The 23,823-nt window shown below is 39.9% G+C and overlaps 1 protein-coding gene across 1 annotated transcript in view; it reads right to left on the minus strand.

Annotated features, from left to right (window-relative positions):
- UBAC2 (UBA domain containing 2) overlaps positions 1-23,823 on the minus strand; it is a 102,646-nt gene that overhangs the window by 1,869 nt on the left and 76,954 nt on the right. The window contains exons 7-8 of the mRNA XM_087758167.1: positions 16,117-16,362; positions 2,072-2,194 (exon numbers count right to left, since the gene is read on the minus strand). Of these exons, the coding sequence (XP_087614293.1) occupies positions 2,072-2,194; positions 16,117-16,362 (369 nt within the window). The remainder of the gene's footprint in view (positions 1-2,071; positions 2,195-16,116; positions 16,363-23,823) is intronic.

Raw genomic sequence — 23,823 nt, forward strand, 5'->3', positions numbered from 1 at the left:
CCTTTTCTTAGTCTAAATACACCGTTACAAAATGTTTGAAAATGGCTACCTTGGCTGTCATAATATCAAATACGGTACTGATAATTTTTGTGCATTTCCCTCTTCTCCCCCCTTACAACCCAATGTCGGTTTCTCGCGTTCTTGTAGAGAGAGAAATGAATTGTTACTTTCGACACCTCTGCAACAATAGTATAACTTCAAACTGGATTTCATAACCCGTAACTTTCTCAAGTTTCCTCTGTCTGATTTTTCATCTAAGATTGTGTTGTTTATGAGAAAAAGGGCAGGCAGTGGAATAAAAGCTAACCACAGAAATAAATTTCAGGAGAAAGGTTTTTACCGTACTTGCCATGAATTCTAACCTTAAGAAGTGGTGGATAGAATTGCAATGTTCCCATTTACAGAAACATCCAGCGAGCATCACAGGGAATAGATTGTAACAACAAAAAGCTCTTTTCATCTGAGTATATTTTAACCGCAGGAACTGAATCCAGCTCCAGGAAACAGAGATGTATACTGGTAACGGTAATTTAAGGTGCTAAAAAACCCACAAGACATGCAGAGATTTTTGTACCAAACGCATTGCAAATGCTTGCAAATTTTAATATGAAGACCCGAAGAAAACGTTGCATTTCTGCCATTCTAAGACAACTTGTGCAGTTACTAGCACAGTCCTGAGAAATCAAAGGTGCTTAGATTACTTTTTTCTTTGCAGGGCAACTAGACAGCATTGCAAACGACAGCAATCAGGTGAGCTCTACAACTTCAATGCATGATAAAATACAAGCGTATGTTGCTTTCATAAACCCGGGTTTAAAGGCTTTGGGTAAGAATCCAGCGTAAGTCAGACTAGTAACTATTTCATTAGTTCCAGCCCAACAATAAAAGTTCCCATAAGCAGAATTTGTCAATAAAACAAATAAACAAACCAGGGGAATCTTTTGGGCCACCCCATACCTGGCCCTGAGTAGGCTTTCAGGTCGGCCAAAACTAAGTTTCTGGGTTTTGTCTCAGTAGGTGTTCTTTGGTTGGGTTTTTTTTTTTTTTGGTTTTTTTTTGTTGGTTGGGGTTTTTTTTTGCCTTTTTGGATGTAGCCCAGCAGGTTTGCAGTCAAAACCATCAGTGCAGTTAAAATTTTGAACATTTTGAACATAATCTAACATTGAATCAAAACTGGAAATCAGATCATAGCAAAGATTTCTGTTTGCGACAAGCTCATTTTAAACTAACTAGAAATGACAGCATGGTGCTAGCAAGTGTTGATTTATCTCCCTAAAAAAGGAAAAATGGAAAGAAAAACTCAGCCTTGAAACCTACTCTTGTTCAAGGGTAGCAGAGACCTTAGACTGTCAAGCAGCCAATGCAGCTAACTGCAGACAGGCTACAACCTGGAGAACTTGATTGCATGCAATAAATCCTGAATACAGAAACAAGACTAATCTTAAATTCTTAAATCTCCTAGTAAATCATCCTCTCTTTTTGAGAATAAAGCTATCAACAGAAGTCTAGAAGTCTAAATCTATACCGTAAGTCTAAATCTATGCTTCATAGAGAAGACACAAACTTCTTTGTGGCATCAGGATGTGAAATCAGTCAACCACATTATGGAGGGAAACATCCAAGTTTCAGACCAAGCGTGTGTTGCAGTCTGCAGCTGGCATGACATTCTTACTTCCAAAAAACTACATGACTAAATTGGAAACCTAAGCTGGAGACCTCAGTGAAGGAAAACTTGCATGTCTACAAGACAAATAATGAAATCTCTTTGTCATTCTTCCTTCTCTGAAACATTGATTTTATCAGATCTGAAGAGCCCCCACTAGTGAAACTACCTCATCTTTAAATACAAAAGACAGTTACCCATAAAAGCAGAAATGCCCAAGTTGATTTGCAACTCTGGTTTGGATGGTAATGACAACTCGCTGTCTCTGTATTGTGACTGTTAACTGATATTCTAATTTGTGCTGCTATAGAGAATGTTTAAGAAACTGTGTCAACAGATGATAAAGAATTAGTAGAAGTAATTCCTAACCCGTTTTTAAATGCCATTTTAAAATAGAAAAATGTTTACCTGCTCTTCAGAAACCTCGGTAGGTGGAGGTGTGTCTTGTTCAGTCGGGCGATGATCTTGATAATTCGCATTATGTCTATGACGTAAAGGAGGAAACAGTCTATTCCAGTTAATCATCCCACCCTGAAACGAGACACTGCTGTCAGTCTTTGCAAAAAGAACTACAGGTATTTTTAAGCAAAAAAATCCATCCCACATAATACAAAAGGCAAATGTTAGAGTAAAATACTTTATTTTAAACAACTAATACTGCTGCCGTCTCTTATGAAGTCAAAATTGGGACTGCTTACTGCTTTACTAGTCATTAGAAGTAATCACTGTACATTAAGGAGGAGTGCTAATAGAAGGAGGAAAGGATGTTTCACATCCATTGTGAAAGATTTGGTTTACGACAGTGCTAGATTTCTGAGGCTGAAGGACCACTCTCTTCACCGATAGGGATTTGCCTGGCAAGAAATGCAACAGCGGATCCTGAAAGTGCTTTGCAAGACTGCTGCTAGAGTTAACCAGGGAAAAAGAGTGCAAGAAATAAGTGTGTGTGTGTGGGGAAGGCAAAAATGGATTATCAGTGCATCAGCAAAACCACATCAGGATACTCGGAACAAGCCCAACCTTCAGGATACCTGTGATTTCCATGCAAGCGATTACTTCTGTGACACCAACGCGACCGTTACAGACACACAGACCACCTCACCTGACGTCCACATTTTGCAAAATCTGGCCGTATTCCAGCGCCAAAACATTTTGTAACTACACAGTAATAATACAAATACAGCAGTAACGTATGTATTTTGTAAATCACAGAACGGAAACTTTTAACAACCAAGCTTCAAGTCTTCTCGTAATAAGAAGTTTAGAATATAAAGTGTGAATACTAAAGTACAAGCGTTATAATTGTCCAGAAATAATTAATCCTCATTTATTACCTTAAGCAAACATTTTTAAGGGATTTTGTATCACACCAAAACCACAGGCCCTGCAAGCAGGGAAGAAGAGCAAACCTCAAATCTCTCTCTTCCATACAATTTGTTAAAATGTCTTTTGCAGTTTGCGTTGTCCTTTTCCTCCTCCCCTGCTCCCTCCGTTACTATGGAGAAGATCCCCCTCCCTTTCTGTATATATAGGACATGGACTTCCTTCCTCTAGTTGCTCTATTTTAGTTCTATACTGTTGTTTCTCAGAAGACCTTCCTCTTAAGAGTTTTTTTTTTTTTTTCTCTCTCAGCAAAGGCTCTTCCTGCCTTTATGTACCCCTAGAGCATTGAATGCTCTCTGCTCAATCAGATCAGCAGCAACTAAACCTGCTCCTAGACAAAAAAAAAATAAAATCGTTTATTTAGTTTTCCTGCCCTTTCCTTTGTTTTCTTCCTTTCTCTCCAGAGGAGACCCAGCCAGCCCAGACACCACAGGGGGCAGTGCAATAGCACGCTTAAACAAAGCATTTGAGGAGTCGCGAGATTCGAAACGCTAGCTTGTGAAGTCTTCCAGCCCCTTACACGCTTCTATGCACTTTTCCCTGCGAAGGTGTGCAATAGCTAGGAGTCATCACCCGTTTTCAAGACATAGTTTCCACTGTTAGCGATTCTGAATTTAAAAAAATGATTACGTATCTACATTTCTATTTTGTGCGCTGTATAAAACATTTGCTTATAAGTCCTGAGGTTTTAACCGAAGGATTCTGTATGAGCCTTGCGTTAGCCAAACAGCGTAGCATAGTAAAAAGGAGAATTGGTTTGTAGTTTAAACCCAGAGAGGGATCTCAGACCGTCTACTGACACCACTGTACTACTCCGTGGTCTTGGAAAATCACATGTCCTGTACTTCCCCATCTATAATTTCCTCTAACTCAGAATTATGTTGAGTTTTAATTCATTAACTTTGAATTTCTGAAAGTCTACTAAGCTCTATAGTTCAGCAAGAACACTGCACTAACGCGCCTTCGCCTGTTTTTATTCTTTTCAGAAGACCGGAGGAGGAGAAAATAACACTTCCGCGGGTCATTCGCATTAAATTGGTGAATTGAAAAATGCCAACAGGACTATGACACATTCCTTTGAAGCACCAGAAGTCATACAGAATAATGTATATGAAATATACAATCTACAATGAATGTATTAATTTAGCAGTATCCCAGTGTATCTGAAGCCTGAAATAAACGCACGTTTCCAGCTGTGCCCTCAGCTTCAACACGGAGCTGCCTATTCCAGTTTGGTTCTGCATCCTCCCTGTCCTGTGCGCTGTCACCTAACACTACAAGAGACTTGTCTGCTTCCTTACCCTAAACTTACAATACATTTTAAGTTAACGTCCACAGAATTCATTACTTGCAATAAAAAAAATGCAGACTCTTTACAAAAGTAACTATTTAGTTTTGAAGGTTTACAGCAGATATCTTGATAAACTACAGATGTGGACTGACGTATTCAGAAGAGTTCCACGTGAAGACTGCTAACCCTTTCCCAGAAATAACCGACTAGACAAATGACATCAAAATAGTTGTGAAAAGATCTTTTCCAGTTGCCCTCAGAATATTTCAATTACCTTTGGAAATTGTGACAAACATAACCTATCAGTTCTTAACTATATTAATGAGGTAAGAATATCCAACATACAACAACAGTAAGTATTAAAGGCTGAAACTCTTAATGGTATGTGAACACTGATGTTTAGGATTAATCCCAACATTATGGTCCACTTCTCATCTGTGTATTACTTTACAAACTGCACCAAACCCAGGCGCATTAGGCTTCTTCATCTTAACTGCAAGAAAATTGTTTCCCCTAACAGACTTGCCTCTAATTACATGATGGACATGCACAAAGTCAGGCCCGAAAGAGCAGAGATTCAGGGAACTGAAGCAGAAACTATGGGACTGGTACTGTGGCTAATCCCATAGAGCAAAGGTAAAGAAAAATTAGGAAGTAATCCACGGAAGATGGAGATCAAGGCAATGGATTTCCAGTGTGGATGGTGACTGTGTAAAGACTTTCAGACAACTGTAACTATCACAGCAGAAATACATTAATATCTGTGAATTTTAATTTGACCCAAAGCAAACAGCAAAAAATGTCTTAAATTAAGTAAATATCGCAAATTCCAGTTAAAAAATGTGCAGAAGAAGATTTCCAGACCAATACTCCACTCTTGCCTCACAGAAATTATTTTGTAGACCTCCCCTTTGTAATTTTATGATGATTCAGTGGTTTTTGACCATGCTAACACACTTACTCTGTGAGAAGTCAGAAAGATTTCATATGAAGATATCCAATCTGATGAATTTATTTAAATGATGCTTCTAAACCATCTGAGAGTCCCTACTGGGGAATCAGCAAACAACATTTAGGCATTTCACAATATACTTGAACCCTGGCACCAGCACCCAACAGCACAGATAAGCTCACACCCATCTCCTTACCCTCCATGGGAGCCTTGTCTCAGATAACAGAGCCCTCTGGAGTGGTCCAAAACAGAGGCAGAAAGGGAGCTAACAATTAAGCAGTGAGGATGCTCAAGGGTTCAGTATGCCACCTTCAGTGACAAGTGTTTGCCAGTCTAATCCATTTAATGAAATCCAGGCAGTTCTGTGATTCTGGTTTGTCGGTCTGTTGTAAAAAGACTTAAGTTTAATACTAAATGGTTTGGGGGCTGGGACTTAACATAACTCAGGACTAAATAAGGAGGATGCATTAAACCTCTTACAGCCAGAGCCAGTTTCCACAACTGACAGACTCAGGCTATCCTGCACTGAGATTATCTCAGGTGACATTTTCCTTTGTCCTGAATCTTAGGTGTCGGGGAAGTGCAGCAAGTGCAGGTGCTGCTCCGAGAGGAAAGGCAAGCTGAGAGCCAAGGGTGACAACAAGGCAAGCAGAGGCAGTGGCCACACTGATACGTGCTGTGTTCCCACAGGATCCCAGTGAGAAGAGCAAAGCAGGTCCAGTGACAGTAACCATGGTCAGCCAAAAGTCCAGATCACCAGGCAGGTGTAAGATCAAGCCTAGAAGTCAAGTCAGTGGGTCAGGAGCAGGGAGGCAGATACACTGGTTGGCACACGTGTATCCACAAAGCTCAGCAAGGACCTGAACTTAAAAGCAATCCCCAGTCAAAGTGGCTGAGGCCCCAACAAGGCTTCTCACAGGTATTTCTAACCACAGCTCTTTCTCACACCGGTCTGCTCCAAGGCTGAAGAGCTGTACCATAGCAGAGCTGGCCCTCTGCACAGAGAGCCTGTTGGTGCACTTGGGGACATGACATAAACCAACTCTTTCCCCCATTCAGTGCTCTGGACAGTAGCCACTTGTCACGTTATCTATGCAAAAGTAAGATTTTTTGTTCATGTCTGCTTCCTTAGTCCAATTTTTCCACGTCCAATTGTGTGAATGCTGCAAGATTTACTCTAGCAAAAGGAATTTTTGGGTTTTTTTGCATATTTAATTTCTCCATTGCTTGCTTTGTGCTGCAGGATGAGAGGCTTGAGGAGGCCTTCTCTGCTTATGGTGTGAAAACCACACCAAGGTCACTGTGGTCAAGAGGCTGAAGGTCCCCATCAACTTGCATGCACTGGTCCCAGTCCCTGTAGTGGGATGCTATGAAGAACTTCTAGTCTCCATTGCCAACTGTCATACTTGTTTTCATGGCATTAATCAGAAACTCTGTTTTGGAAGTCCTGACTGCTGCGCTACTAGAGAGAGACAAGCACTGAAAAATTCCGTCTACAGACTATTATTCATAAAAATACTTTGTACAAATTGGTGTCTGGGCCCTTATTTCTGTCCACAACATGGTCTTCCACATGTCATCAGGAAAAACACTTGACAAAAAGATGCTTCATTAATTACTTGACTAGAAGGGTGATGGACACACCTAAGAAAGCCTATAAGCCTTTCCCCCTCCCTTACTCCTAGGTTGTAATTTTTTTAAGTAAAGAAGAATTCGGTTTCCTTGGGTTTAGCAGTACAAAGACTGGGTGAATCAGTTGATTGTAAATTCTTTGTTACTGTGTGATAGGAGACAAACATACCAAGGAGACCATTTTATTGGTCTCTGATAGATCACTACTAGAAGTGGATTAGGAGAACACTGGTGATGTTGGAACTTCTGTTACAGGAAGACGACAAACCAGTCACAAGTTTAGATGACCAGAGAATGAGATTTAAGAACGGACTGGACTAAGGGAATGGGAAAACAGCAGCTCTTCATCGCAGAAAAGGTTATAAGGAAATGCCATATCGATGACTTATTCTTGGATAGCTGCCAGGGCTTTACGTACTGAAGTTGTGCCTTATGAGGTCACATCCTTGATGTCTTTTTTTGTTTTGGGTTCGGGGTTTTTTTTATGGTGTCTGGGACAATACTGTTTACAAGGAAAGGAGTATCCTCCTTTCCTACAGAATAAGAAAGAGATATCTAGAGCTAGCAAATGTCTCTGATAAAACCCCAGCTTGCCATTTCTTTTCACGTAATCTCCTTCCTCTCTTTTTGAAAAGCAGCTCTACCTGTTTCCCATACACATACCTGCCATGGCATATGTTGTAAAAGCACTTCTCATCCAAAGCTTGACAATTAAAAATCTTGCATTATGGACAATTAGCAAATATCCAGTTAAGTAGCTGTCACATCACAAAACGTATTTTAATTAGAAATGAAAGAAAATGCTTTACAAAAGTCCTCTTGAAAGTGATGCATGTGGTTAAGATATTTTGATAATGTTATCTTCTCTATATGGTTAATGCCAGCTCGCCATCTGTTTGCACAAACAGGAAGCACCTCCTGATATCTGTCCTGTTCACCTTTTCTTAACATAACAACCGCAGCGAAAGAAAAAAGAAAAAAAAAAAAAAGGAAATTGCTTTGCATTTCATCTTTTAAAGTAACATTTTTAAAATTTGCTGCTCTGCATAGGAGCCATTACTTGGTACAGACATAGATGTCATCTTACTTCTTTCATATAAAGCTTCATTTTAAAAAACGTACTAAAGCAAGAAACACTTATTTGCTTTTCAGACATAAATTTTTCTACAAATTATTGACTCCAAAGTACACATACTGATGATATAAACAAAGAAAAAGCATAGCCATGAATGACATGACGATACCTGCTGTGCTGAACACTGCGTAAGAAAGATCAATGGCAATGGTGAAATTTCTAGTAGACCTTTTCAAATCCCTAGGCTGTCTCTTTTTGTGAGGAAAAAATTCTATTTTTTGGTTGTTTTTGTTTGTTTGTTTGTTTTTTACTTTAATAACTTCCTTCTTTTGAAAGGGGGTAGAAATCTAACCGTATTAGTGTTTTGAGCATCGTTCTTAATGATGGAAAGAATTTTTCACCAAGGAAAGCACTCCAGCAATTTCTAATGATATTCCAATTTCCTCTGGAAATTTATCCTACAGACATGTCTCTTTAGCCAAGAGGCTCTGTCTCCAACTCTTAGTTGCTGCATCCTGAACTTTGATGCCTGCATTGTCCCAGAGGAGCTCATGTGTCACAGAAGTTCAGAAATCCACATGTGGTCTTTTCTGAAGCCTGATCAGCTATTTCCTTTGAAATCTAGGAGGAACACCTTAATCTGGCCTCTGAAGCGGCCTGAGAGACAATGGAAGGGATTTCAGCACAGGCACGATGCCTTCATAGTAGCAGAAGCCAGAAATGCCAACGGGCAGGCACATCTGCTCCTTGGAGGTGAGGTGGGAATGGCTGCTTCTGCTACTGCATTCAAGGGAGGTGCAGAGAGTTGCAGACGCTTCCTTGCGCACTCGTGCATGCCCAACCACTTGGCCTTGTAGACCACTGCTTGTCACACACGACGTTATTTGACTCAGACACATGACTGGTTGGCAGTAAGTGAAGAGCTGTGTAGCTACTCCCAAAAACTGGTGGTTAGCTCAGAACACTGAAACAGTCAGACTGCTTTGTGTTTAACCTGTTACAACAAGGGTAAATACCTATTCTGTACCAAACTGTGCATCACAGTAACATTCACTTTTCCTTACTGCTGTGATGCAGTAATTCAGCCAGAAAGTGATGGATCACTATGCCAAGAAGAAAGAAAGATATTTCATATCGAGCAGAAGTTGGAAGATGGCATTTTTGAGAACTGATGTTATTCATTCATCCAACATTAGGGAAGGGTTGAGCAGGATTCTCAGACTTAATTTGCAATACTAAATGGGGGTTTGGATCTTTTCTAGAGACAGGTCTTCAACCACCTTTTCAAAGCACTTCCTTTTCCAAACTTCCCGGCTTCCCTTGCTTGTGTCAGCTGTTCTTCACCCAAACTGGGCTCTTGCTGGTGCTGTGACATCACAGATATGGTCATGGCTACATCAGTTGAAAACATGCATCTATGTCATACTATTGGCAGTGGGGCTTGTCACTTTTCCCACAGAAATCTCAGGTACATATTGAAAACTTAGTTCCCATTATGAAAAATTAATCTTTATAAGTGAGTGCCTTATGAGAGGTGAAGCTGTCGATCATAATCACCAGCTGAATTTTAAAGGAATGACAGGATTTGGAGCTGTTCTTATGTTTGGCATTCAGCACTTGCTGAGTGAGATAATCAGGGTGGGGGGGTCCAGTGCGCCAAATGCTGAAAGCATGTTCACCAGCACGAACACAGAGTCTGTACTTGAGGAAATAATGTTAGCTCCACTTTAGACATTTTACACAAAACAGAGACAGTTCTAATTCTTACTACATGGCTCTTTGGATGTTGACTGGTGACAGTGAACTGTTACTAAAGCATGATGATTAGACAGATAATCCTTCATTCACCTCTTGTGCACAAACCTTTTCAAAGAGCAATAAGGAACAAGTAGAGGCCGAAACAAAACTGAGAAATCAGAGTTCCAAAATTGTTTTGATTTGACAAGCTGAGATAACAAACACTGGGCACAAAGAAAACTCAAAACCAGATTCTCCAACATACTAGCATGAACACAGCCAGACAGAGAATTTCATAATTCTGGTCCAAGAAAAAAATGATAGTTCAATGTGTGAGCGGGGTGCTACCAAGGAGTAGGAGTCAGAAACAGTTAGCCTTGTGACTGTGACAACTGGCTGTTAATGAGACACAGTCAGCTTATTCTAGTAGGACTACTAGTGTCTGTCAGCTTGTGGAATTGCCAATTTCCATGAAAAAGCCAGAAAAATGAAGTGTTTGTCTGTAGTGGAAATAGTCACAAGCTGTTCATTACCCAGATCAGCACCCTGGAAATTCAACATTTTTAATTTCACACCTAGAATCCATGAAAAAATTTATTCAGAAAAAGAAAACAGAAATATCTAAATAGCACTGGGTTATCAACTGCTGCAAATATGTTATTGAAATGAAACCGTAAAAAACCAAAGAGTTCACACATGCCAACATCAGCAGTATATGCAATTTTTATACCTAACAACCTCTCAGAGTAAAGCTCCCCTTTTGACACAAAAACAGGCTTATTCTCAACACAAAGAAAACACTATTGAACAATTATAGAGAATAATCAAGACTGGAAAATGCCAGAAGGATGCCGAAAAGCAAAGGATGAGTTAAAGACTCACTGAGGTCTGAAGAAGATACTGTTTTCTCTACAAAAATGGAAGCTATCTGTGATTTCAAAAAAGGCTTGGGGTGTGTGCACACATGTACATCAGCATGCAGAGGGAAGGGAAGAATGAAGGAATACTGAGTCTAAATTTAGCCACAATGATTATTGCTGCAGCATACATGCTTCATTCATGGGCTGAAATAAACCCATAAACCCCTTATTAGTTAACATACTTCTTTAAAAATACGATATCAAATCTTGTACACATACATCTCGGGCTTCTGAGCTCAAGTAACTTTTTTATCCTATTGGTAACCTACGTGTAGCTGTCTTTGAAGTTTATGGCAAGGTTGCTAGAGGCAGTTTCTATTCAATTATGTCACAAAATCCCAAAGTAGCCTTAGGTAACACAGACTAGTTGGCATGGAAACCTAATTAGAGAAAAAGACTTTGTGTAACACTTGGCTGAAAATCTCACCCGTTTAGTTTATTCAGGTAAAGCAGTCTGGTAGATTCCTTCCTGACAATGATACATACATCTGTGGAACAATACGAACAAGCTGCTTCCATCCAACGTCCTGGCTGTGAGAGCAAGCGTTTATATGGACACGGCAATGTATAAAGGTTGCAGAAGGTCTTCAGGGTTCAAAATTGTCTGTTTGAAGGACTTGTTGTTGGTACTCAAACTTGTGAAGCTATTGAAGACGACTTCGTCAAAGTGGTATCTCTCAGTGCCAGTGGGAGAGCTAAAGAATATGCTCAGGTCCGGTTCTCAGGCTTCTTTGAGAAAGCAGAAATGGACTGTCTGGGAGTATATTCACTGAGGGATTTTTTTCTACCATCATGTATGAGGATAACATTCCTGAGGAGGAATTCTTGTGCCAGGAAAGTCTTTGCTCCATTAATCTATTTTTTTTCCAAGGTCAGGAGTTTACCGCTTAGATAAAACCAGAAGGTAAATCAGCAATCTAGCCTCACAGTCCTTAGGTGACAAAATGTGAAACTTGTACGTTTCTCAGGATATGAGACTCCCCATAACAACAGAGACACTCAGTGTGCCTACCAGTATCTCTCCAGTGTCCCAGGAGAAAGACATCTAACGAATGAACAATTAGAGGAAGTCACATTGTTATAGAAGAAGTCTGGCCTTTGCAAGCTGTAGAATCTCATATAGAGATGCTGTGTGATATGAATCAAAGGAGAGTTTGGCCTCACTGAAAAGTAACGGCAGCTGGAATAGAAGAACAAAACACAGGAGGGAAAAGACAAAATAAGCTTAAAGTGGAGGATAGGGCAGAAAAGAGGTAGTGAAATGAAGATTTTCATATATGGCTGTAGGCTTACCACACAGTCTGGAACAACTTGGTGAAGCTCTTTTCTGAGCCAAGAAACAAGAGAAATCAAGCAGCAGGCAACATGGTGTCTTTAACATGCTCAGTATGAATGAAGGAATAAATGCTCTGTGGATGCAGGAAGTGTTTTTTCAAGATGAAGGGACTGAGGTTCACACACCACCCCTCCCGAATGGGCACAGGGATGAGGGCTCAAAGGAGAAGTATTTAGTTGCCAACAGAAGGTGCTGACCACCTTTTCCGCAATTTTCCACCACCTTCCACATATCCATCTTTAGTGACAACAGTGTTGTCAATAATACCTAGGCACGGACTCCTCCCTTATCTGTTTGCAATTTGGTTATCTGCCAGCCTCCCTCCAAGTTTCTCAATAGGAAGTGAAAGTCAAGCTGACTCCCTGCTACCACACGGGTGCACAGATGCAGCAGCTGCTTCCCTTTTCCCACCAGGGCTTTCATTTGGGTTACAGAAAGATAAACTTTAGAAAAATGCTGAGACATTAAAGAGATCAAGAAATTGAAAAGTCAGGAGAGGAAGACCAAAATGTCCATTGATATTACAGTATCAAAAGGATAAAATAGTGCCCACAGACCTCAACTGCACCTGGTCTGAACGACAGAAAGGCAAGAAGCATCCATCCCTAAAATCCTATGAGCTTCATGATGCATCAGTAAATGATTACTGGTGGTGAGACATGACGGGAGAGAACTTCCCCCAAAGCGAAGGATTTCGTACAGGAGCAAACACGAAGTATGGGAAACAATGGAGATGAAGGGGAAGAGATGACGAAAATGTGGGAGGAAAATAGCATAGTGGGGAATGGAAATGTGAAAGTGATATGAAGGGGAAGAAGAAATCAGATAATGGGAAAAAAAGAAAAATAGGATAAATTATTTAAACTAGAAAAGAGGATAGACAAAAGAGTGGGAAAGAAAAGAACTAAGAAACTAAAGTTTTAAAAGCAGTAACAAAATAGCAAGCTGGTATTCTTTGAGGGAATGAATACATATGGCACGCATTTTATTCTTCTGCCTCAAAAGGTGCATTGGAGGTGGTGCTCAGTAATTCTCCACTTGTGACAAGTTCATCATTTTCCAGGATTATCCGTGAAAGAAAAAAAAAGAACAGAAAGTTTTCAATATGCACACTACCATCTGTTTAAGGGCTGTATCCACAGCAACTAGAAACCAAGACAAAAATCAGTCACCATGTAACCACACTCCCCTGAGAAACTAGCAACATAAGATAGCTTTTTCAGTTTCTAACAACACAGTCAGACACAGTACCACTGAACATTTAAGGCCTAAAATGAGGTACATCAAGTAATGAAGCTGGTGGTTTATGTTCAAATTCTACCAGATACTCAACCTACTCCTCGAAGTTATGGGTGTCTGACAACCCAGCACTCACACGCACAGCTCCGTGCTTCAGGCTCCTCCAGACCAGAACACTTCAGCTAGAGAAATACTGGGAAGGGTAAAGCTCAAAGAGTTTCCAGTAAAGAAATTCTGGGTTGGCTGTTTGTAGAAAGCATCCAAAGTGGATTCTGCTTTGGATAAAAGAGTTCAGTGAACAGCAGAAAAAAAAAGATAAAATTATTTACATCCCAGTATCTTCGAGGTACAGGAAAAACAACTTACGAGAAACACTTTTTCCCCAGTTTCTTTCCCTGTTTTCTTTTTTTTCTTTTTTTTCCTTTTTTTTCTCTCTTTTTTTTTTTTTTTCCCCTCGCAAAGACTTGAAGAATAAGCTTACTACAAAAAGCGTCTATTTAAGAAAGGGGCTTCCTTATGGCCAGAACAGAGTTTGCCACATTGTGAGGATGATGGAGCACCATTAAAACCACCTATCATGTTCTCGTGTTCTCCTTCCATAATGCTACCAATATACAGGGAAACGGCATTGTCTCTTTTCTCAAACAGATGAACTGAAGAGTAAAGGAGTAGGAGGAATGAGCAGAGCACCTTCTCAAGGGGCACCTAAACAGACCTGTTGCACTACGGCATACAGAGGAAAGTTGCAGTTCACTTCCCTCGCCAAACAAAAAGGAAAGCAGGAGAGAAAACGTTAATTTATCTCACCTATGGCACATTACCTACAGACAGCATATTGGGGCTCCAGAAATCTTCAGAACATTCTCCTAGAATATAATTCAAAGCCATATCTGATGACTGATATATACTTTGCAGCTTTTATTATTTTCAGTTTCACAAAAAAAACTCCCTAAGAAACCGATCTGCATTCTTTATCAGCTTCACTCCCACAGGTAAAATTAGCATCTAAATTCCATCTGTAATGTGATCTGTTCAACTCCACTGTCTTCAAATTATACCTTTCTAAGCCTCTAAAGGCAAAAGAATTGCCCAAGTACAGCAGTCCAGAAAATGGTTTTCAATTTTTTAAATATTATTTTGAGATTGGAATTAGCCCGCTTTTCATTTTTACCACTACATCTCAACATTTGTGAACGATGCTTTTTGTGATTTAGCTGATGGTCAGTAAATTCCGTGAGTGAGTCGTTAAAAAAAAGGCTGGTCAAAAGTCTTCATGACACATCTATTCTGAAGAGCCTCCCTGAAACATTCATACATTGATCCCATCGCCTTCCAATCACTGGTTTCACAGACTGGCACTATCACTTAACTAAATGCTGCACTCAAGTTAAAGGCCAAACATGAAGGTAACTTGAAAGTGTTTCGTCAACTTGGAAAGGGAAGCATCTTACTGGTGTTCAAACAATGTTCATTTTACTTAAACCCCTCCACCTTTTTAAAGAACTCTATTTGAAGTCAAACATGAAAAGACATTTTTCCACTTTCATTGTTCATAGCCTAAGGAAAGCAGAAGATGAGAAGAAAATGGTATCAACTCTTCCATAATTTACCGTTCTGAACTTATTTACCACTTTTTGCAGTTAAAGATACATTATAAAGATTGTCCTTCATAACTGGAAATGGCTTCTTCCTCCTATCTGAAGAAACTTGGCTGCACTCTTGCCAGCAGCTTGTAGTCCAACAGACACTTTCAATTCATTTTCTATTACAACAGCAATGTTCAAGAATTGAGTAATTTCTAGTTCCGTTCTTATGTTAAAACTGATTAACGTTCTAATGGGAATAGCAAAAAGTAGATTAGCATCTTTACACCTGAGGAACAATTTCATCAGATTGAAATGTTAAGAAATCAAGGAAAACAGAATCAGGGACTAGAAACACAAAGATTCATATTCCAGTTGTTGGCCAAAGCTTTATGCCATCACATCTCTAATTCTGGCACCATATTAGCGATAACATAGCTATACCTACTTGCACTACACTACCTCGAACACAACGAGAACTTGTGTATCAGTACAGAGCTGTGTTTCAGGCAGAGGAAACTCAGTAAAGACCTCAAATTGCCAGGCTGTAATAAAATTATGAGCAATATATGTTCACATAGAGCAACGCAAAGCCTATGTTTTCCACTAGGTTTGATAGAGCAGTAGCACATACATCTAAGATACAGGAAAAAGTGAATTGAGACACCATCTGCCTCGTTTTACTGCCCTACAACGCAAAGTATGTGAATATCTGCATTTGCTGGTTTGACTACAACAGAGAAAATAAAAAGGCTCTGCTATTCTAGTCAATAAGGAAATAAAACAAGAGCATTAAACACGGCAAACAGAAAGTCCCTGTGGTTGACCTCTGTAAGAAAGCTAGAGAATTTAATTTCTGCACTTTCTTAAAAGAAACAAGCCTTATTCAAAGTATATCTGCAAACAAGGGAGTTATGTAGACAATTTTCAACCTCTCTGAAAAGGATGCTAACAAGACAAATACTCAGGAGAGTCAGGAACACTTCCACAATGGCTCTTACAAAAGACCACCGAGACGCAATCAGTTTACCTTTCAGCCTCATTTTTGGTGAAAGAATGCCAGAAGTACTGAGATCCTTACAGGATTGTCCGACATTCTGCTTACAGCTTGTGAAGCAGTTTCAACATATAAAGCTATATAAAACACTTAAGTGGCTATTAGCTGTACAGCAGTGTATGAAAGACTGATGGAGAAGAATAAAGAAATACATCATTTTTAAGAAATAGGAACCACAAAAGATACATGAACCAAAAACGTATTTTTCACATAACTTAATATAATCCTTACAGAACGTATATCAATACCTGCTGCTGCCTTTGCCGCCTCATTTGGGCAACCTGAGACATCATGATTTGACGATCCAGTAACTCCATTCTCTGCTGCCTCTGGATGTCAACTGTTGCTCCCATTCCCAGTCTAATTTCATTCGTGGGTTCCGCAGATGAGAAGATTGGTTCAAGAGTCCAAGAAAATATCCGTGCTACCCAGCTGGGTACACGAAGAATTCGATGAACTTTTAATATACTGCTATTGTAGCAAATCCCAGAAACCTAGGACCAAAAATGAAATGTTAAAAAAAACCCAAATAAACAAACAAACAAATATACCAAATTTACTTTGTATTTTGCTGCAGATAGCAGTTGGTCTTTCTGTTTTTCAAAGCACTTTTTATTGTATGTACCCAGAGTTCTCAGTCAAGAATCAGAAAAAAATAGGGGATTTCTTTACCTCCAACTTCCCCACAACTACAGACTATTACTTTTTAAAATCTGTGTACTGCATTGCCTGTGACTCAGAAAGCTGCTTGGGGCTTTTTGTTTGTTTCAGAATTTGAGCCCAAACCTAGCAACCCTTTCTCAAACAGGTCAAAATTAAAACAAATTTTTTATTTCTAGTAAAGGAACTGGTCAGGGTATGCTGCATGCTGACCTGAGAAAATCAAGGCTGCCCTTGAAGATGCTGAAGCATTGTAAACACTCCTTAAAAACCCAACCCCCTTAAGGCTTCTGCCTCTACCACCCAAGTCTCTCCTTCTAGTAAAAACAAAAGCAAAACAGCTGATGCGAAGTTAAATCTAAGAGTATGCACAGACATTCCAAAAGGATCCCATCTACCTTCTAGGAGAAAAAAAAAGGTTCATAAACCAGTTCATTAAAAACTGTGATATTGAAAAAGCCAGTTTTTGTGATGCCCTTCTCCTACCTAAAAGAAAAATACCCATTCTCTGTGTTCACACTTGTGTTTGCCTTGGGGCTTGATTTCACTTCAGATTCAGGAGGAGCAACAGAAATCCATGTGCCCCATAAATGATGTACAGTCATCACTCAGCCATCATTTTAAATCCCATTATGAAGCCCTAGCACTTGAGCCCAAAGCGGTCCAGCAGGAAGGCCAAAGTTCTTGCACAAACTCCGACTCTGCGTTCTCTTTTGTGCCACATTTCAGAATTTGTAACTATTTATTGTCTGTTATGCCACAAGAATTATGCTATGACAACAGAGTGAAACGAACAGGAAGCGATATGAACCCAAACCAATCTGTAAACATACCCAAATAATGCAATTATGAGAAAAGCAATGTAGAAACTCCACACCTGGGCTATTTATTTGGGAATATATATTTTATCTCACTGACATTTGTATAAACATACCGAATGCATTGCTGCATATATAAAGGGAGACAGTATAGGAAAATGCAACATTCTTTGGTAGGGGGATAGTTTTCAGATTATTTACAAGGTTATTGTTAATTATCTAGTGAGAAATGATACTTTTAGCAAAAACACATTCTGCTTTGGGAAACACTGATTTTCATTTTATTCTACTTTGATTTTATGACTGCTCTCAGGGTTGGATGTAAAACCAAACACAGGCTTCCATTCTAAAATGAGAAAGAACAGTTTTAAACTACCCTTAACCCCTTCAATCTTTTTGTGCTATGAGGAAGGAGGTAGATGGGGTGGGATAAGAGGAAGGCCATAATCTCTGACATCATAGTGAAGGCTGCCTTTAACAAAAATTTCCTGTATTCAAAGAAAGGTCCTGACTGGAGTCCAGGAATGACAGGGTGCTGGAACAGAAGCTTCTTCATGACCTCAGAAATGCCTTCCTCAGCTCTAGCGAAACTGTTCCAGATGACTGTAAGCCCAGCACCAAAACTTGTGCACATCAACTGGAAACTAGTAATAATCACCAAAGAATAAGTGGAGGAAAATTCACATCACTTCTGCAATTCATCTACTTTTGCTATGTAGTACTAGAGGTATCTCCCTAGCAAGAAGGTCCCTCAGAAGCTAACCACCTGGTCCCAAGAGAGTTACGCAGATAGGCTCCTCACTCAAGAAAACCTAGATTATAGGGCTACCAGGAAAGTCACTTTTTTGGGAGCAAGAATTACTGAACCGGGTTGCAAATATTACGTATACATTTAATCTGATGATTTCTTAGAAGCAAAATGCACAAGCAGCACCAGAACCTACAAATTATCTTCCTTCCTCCCACCTCATATCATTAGGCTACAGAGCGAGGCCCCCTCTTTGGTCCCAGGGATTCTGCATTCCTGGCTGCACAGGTGCAACCAGGCAGGGAAAGTGCTCCCGCTCAAAAGACTTTGTCCAACATCACACCAGCATTCCCTTGCTTCTTCCAAACGTCCCTCCCAGCTACTGATCTCTGCTCACTCCTTCACCTACAGTGCTTTGTTAAGGTCTAATGTCTTCAGGGCACCCCAAATCTTGAACGGGTTCAGAAAGTCACAAGAACAAAACAAAGCAAGCGGTGATAAGAAAATCTGCATCTCCCTGAACGTATGACAAATCTTGACACGTGTCTGAACACATTAACCACAAACAGAATCATTTTCTTATCAACTCAAGATAGAAAATACAGCAAAGAGATAGCAGCAGCATGTCTTTAGTGTCAGTACTTCGGGACTTGTTTGTCTCAGAAGGGAAAGTGCACTGCAAGCACCAACTAGTAGCTGCATTAGTAAAAGCATTCTCATATTTTTCTAGCTAGCTATGGCTAGTCATAGAATCATAGAATCATTTAGGTTGGAAAAGACCCTCAAGATCATTTGAGTCCAACCGTTAACCTCGCACTGCCAAGTCCACCACTAAACCATGGCCCTAAGCACCACATCTACCCGTCTTTTAAATACCTCCAGGGATGCGGACTCAACCAGTTCCCTGGGCAGCCTGTTCCAGTGCCTGACTGCCCTTTCAGTGAAGAAATTTTTCCCAATATCCAATCTAAACCTCCCCTGGCGCAGCTTGAGGTTGTTTCCTCTTGTCCTACTTGGGAAAAGAGACTGACACCCACCTCGTTACAACCTCCTTTTAGGTAGTTGTAGAGAGTAAGCCATTCCAGAGCATTTAATCAGAAGAAAAGGCTTTATAAGGCTAAAAGTTTATGGACACTGCTAAAATGGAGAATGGCACTTAGCACTGTGTGTGAGACTCATACGCATGGCTCCTACCTGCCTTCCTAGCTTTGCTGAGCTCATTGGAGTAGCATGCCTGGTCTATAGTCAATGCACCAGTTGCAGTGGGCTGTCTTCTCTCTCCTTGCTGCTCCTCAAGAGCAGACTAGTGTCTTGGCCCCTCCTTGTCCTGCCTTAGACAGAAACTCACTGCATAACCCAAAGGTGTGGACTTCTGTGCTCACAGAGCAGGAAGTCGAGAAGTCTGACAATATAAAGTTCACAGTAAAATCTAAAATAAAAAGCACCTGCTGAAGGAACAAGACAAAACTGTGTGGGATTAGCAGAAGAGAAGTATATCTTCTACATATAGTTGCCAAGAAACTTACTGTAGACCAGTAATTCTTCAGAGCAATCATGTGAGACTGCAATTCTTCACAAGCATCAACAGACAGAAGGACAGACTCAGCAGTGAAGAGCACCAAGTGTACACTGGCAATCCACCTTGTTACCTCCACATCTGTTAGGATTTCAGTGCCGCTCCCCTTCCTCTCTGCCTTGATTTACTACTCCAATTATAAAGGTACTAGATGGAAGTATAAGAAACTTTAAACGCTGTGCTCAGTTTTAACAAATTTTCAAGAAGTTTCATCTAGTGAGGAAGAGATACCTATTTGCATATTTCCAATAAACCCAGAATGGAGACATTTGTAGTTAAAACAGGTCTCGTGATTCAGTCTGGTTTAGTGTGATACACTCATCTTAATGTCAAGTATTTCCAAAGAACTTCCTCTTTAGCTGGTTCATATGCAGAACTTGATATATATCATTTTAAAAAAAACAAGCTTTGACAAAGTATAAAGTAACTTTTTACACCATTTTTACTACAGACATGTAGTGAATTTCTAGTGTTTAAGAACGTAAACCAACTTTGTTTATTCAATGAAGATAAGATGAACTCATTACATTGTCACTTCAGCACTGTACATCAGATTAAAGGGCTACTTCCCCCAAACAGATGAGCCTCTGGACTATTTTATGCTCTAAAAAATCACCACAGAAAGACGTTGCAGTTAAGTTCACATTGTTAGAATGAAGAATTTTTGTCTGGCAACACAAAACGCATCTTAGTTGTCTTCTGTTAGTCACACCATCATAACCTACAACCTCAGCCACCATATCGTATGAGGCACAACGCTAAGCAGAGGAAAGGGAGTATGCTGGAAATTGTCTGGCATGCTGCAGAAAAAAGCGTGCTGACATTTTTTCAGTTTCTTAACATCACGGCTTACTACTGGTCCTTCACATGAAGTTTCCTAACCTCTTCCCACCCCCATACAAAGCCCAGCTTCCCCTCCCCTTCCCTCATGTCCCTCCGAAGCCGTACACTTTAGAAAAAGGAAGCAGCTGTAGTTTCTCTTTTACATTAGGTAAACCAAACATGGAAGCTCTGCAGTATTTTACACGACAAAGACACATATGCTCCACTACTAACTGAGATAGTTAAAATTTACTTGATTAACACTAAAAAAGGAAATCAAATGGAAAAAACCAGTAGGCAGGTTGGTGTAGAAAATGATGTTGAAAATTATCTTGCCTAATGATTAGAACTTGACAGCAAATACTCAATTATTTTGTTCTGAATAATTTAAATATATTCATCACATGTATTCAAGACTTTGCTATTTCCAGATATCAAAAAATTGAAAGCAAATAGAAGTATTCTTAAGGTGAAGTGACATTTTATATCTATTTTATCTGCTTTATCCTTAGTATGTTCTGAATTCTATACAACCAGAATCAAAACAAGGGGTTCAAGTTTGTGCTGAGATTCTATATTTACCTTGATTAGAGAAACATTTATCAAACCAAGAGAGATTGTGTGAAAACCACACAACAAATAAAACCACTACATATGTATTTTCAACTTGTAGTTACAACCTGCAACATAGCTGTAACATAACAAATTATTTTGTTCGGGTTTTCTTTGCAGAAATAGTTACTAAGAGTATAAACAGACTTTTGCAATCGTTAGCTTGACAGAAAAATAAGATGATGATGATGATAATAATAATAATAAACTAATTCTCTTCAATTTCCTTCCCACTTGACTGGGCTCATAAATTTCCCAGGTACCTTGAATTTTTTTTCTTCGGAGTCCATCGATGCCGTCTTCATTGGTCAGGTGCAATCATTATCAGATCTCAATCATTCTTTGTGTACGTGCAAGCATGACTGTACTGCCATTTCAGCACAGTACATCTATTCTTAACTTGTACTTGTGACCTAAGGGTAGGTTCCCTCGGGGCTCTGCTAGAGTTCTGCAGGCAGTCATCATCATATTGTTAACCAAACCTCTTTACATAAAAGATTATGATTGGATTCATCTGCCTCAATGTAGACATCTGTAATTTAAAAGCCTACTTGTGAGCTGGTTGTTTAAAGTTGGTTTCATAGTCAACAGAGAGAAACAGGCACTGTTAAGATGTGACTCATCCTATGGCAGATGTCTCCAAAGTACACACACAGCTGAATTACTCTCACGGATTCCCTCTCTAAACAATGGTAACATTGCAGCCATGATGGTGCACGTGTACAGGCTAGAAAAGCTCGATAGAAGCAATCTACCTCTTACTGAACCAGTTGGCACAGTTGACCAAGTAGACCAGATTTTGGGCACACAAACTCTTCCTCAGATCTGAGAGACAAACTGAAAACTTAGAAATGAAAGACAAACTGAAAACTAAAATCCATTTTTCTACAGAATCTCAGAAGCCGTGGATATAAAAGAGAAAGTATCTTATGACACATTATTACCCTCTCCCCTTCTTTCCCACTACTTTCTCCTTCTTCCAGAATTCAAAATATCTGCATCTCCCTCCTCCCCAAACAATTACAACCTCACTTCCACACTAACATCCCCTGTATATCAGATGCATCAACTACTTCTCCGATGCGTTAACAGATGCAGGAGTAAGTGTTGTCAGCTTAGTCAGTTGTCATGTGTTTACATGTAGCCATCTAGACATGAGCAAGGTGCCTAAGCTCCCATCATAGAGGAGGAGATTAAGTCAACACAGTCATTAGAACGTAGACACACTCATCTCAGATTAAGTCACCTACAGTCAGTCAACTGAATATTCACCATTGCCCACAAGCAAAAACCTCACGTTAGTTTTGGGTGGGATTCAGCACATCCGTTAGCTTACATACAGATACCAGCACCTGTCCTAAAGTTAGGAAACAGACAAACATACAATGCTTCTTTTTCATTCCCTAATCTCTGTTATTCTATTGCTTTTCCATTTCTTATTTCAGGCTATGCACTTCACAACCTATGTGCTGAGCTTTCCGAGCTGCGTTGCCAGCAGGTCGAGGGAAGTGATCCTTCGTCTTGTCTCAGCATCGGCGAGGCTGCACCTGGAGTACCGTGTCCAGTTCTGCACTCCCTGACACAGGGAAGACATGGACTTGCTGGAGCAAGTCCAGCGCAGGGCCACGAAGATGCTCAAGGGACTGGAGCATCTTTCACATGAGGAGAGGCTGAGAGAAAGTTGGACTGTTTGGCCTGGAGAAGGGAAGGCTCAGGGGGATTTTATCGAAGTATATAAATACCTCAAGGGCGAGAATGAAGAGGAGGGAGCCAGGCTCTTCTCAGTGGTGCCCAGTGACAGGATCAGAGCCAGTGGGCACAGACTGAAACACAGGAGGTTCCCTCTGAACATCAGGAAACGCTCATTCACTGTGAGGGTGACCGAGCACTGGCACAGGTTGCCTAGGGAGGTGGTGGAGTCTCCATCCTTGGCGATACTCAAAAGCTGTCTGGACACAGTCGTGGGCAACCAGCTCTGGGTGGCCCTGACTGAGAAGGGGGTTGGACCAGAAGTCAACCTCACTGATTCTGTGATTCCACAAACTGTCTTAGTACTTGGTCTTTGGTGGGCAGTTCTATCAGCGAAGGAGAATCGCATCAGTAACACATAAAATATATGTTTTTATTTAGGAAAGTACTTAAGCATAGGCAGAATTTTAAATAAATGAGTAGTCTCTCTGACATTAGCAATACTACTGATACATCTATTGTAAAACCAATGTCAAATATTCAGAAATCACAGCTCAAGTTCCCAAAAGTCACTAGCAAGACTGTCTTAAAATCATAAGGTGTTTTTTAAAAAAAAAAAAAAAAAAGCCACAAAACTTTCCTTCATGATTTCTAAGCCTTTGGAACATTCTTTTGGATTAAGTGGTAGTTTGCATAAGGATTAAAAGCTTATTTTACTACTATGAAAGCTGACATTCCCAAACAATCACTTGACTCCTTGAGCTAGGACTTCAAGAAACACTGACAAGAAAAAGAAGAAAAAAAGAAAAGAAATCAAAAGTGTTGTTAACACTTTCTGCATCATTACAAACTTTCCTGAAACAGAGCTGGAGTTATCCATATAATCCAAAAAAGACCCTGTAGTACTGGTGCTTTAATTTTGAATATCAGGTCTTGAAATTTTATCCTGGTCAATATTTTTTTTTCACATTTTTTTATACAGTAAAACTTTTTGCTGCAGTTTTTAGAACACAATCTTCAGTAACGTGCA

Source organism: Nipponia nippon, unplaced genomic scaffold (genome assembly GCF_047370975.1).
Source record: "Nipponia nippon isolate SJK-2023a ecotype South Korea unplaced genomic scaffold, ASM4737097v1 scaffold_2, whole genome shotgun sequence".
In the NCBI taxonomy this organism is placed as follows: Eukaryota; Metazoa; Chordata; class Aves; order Pelecaniformes; family Threskiornithidae; genus Nipponia; species Nipponia nippon.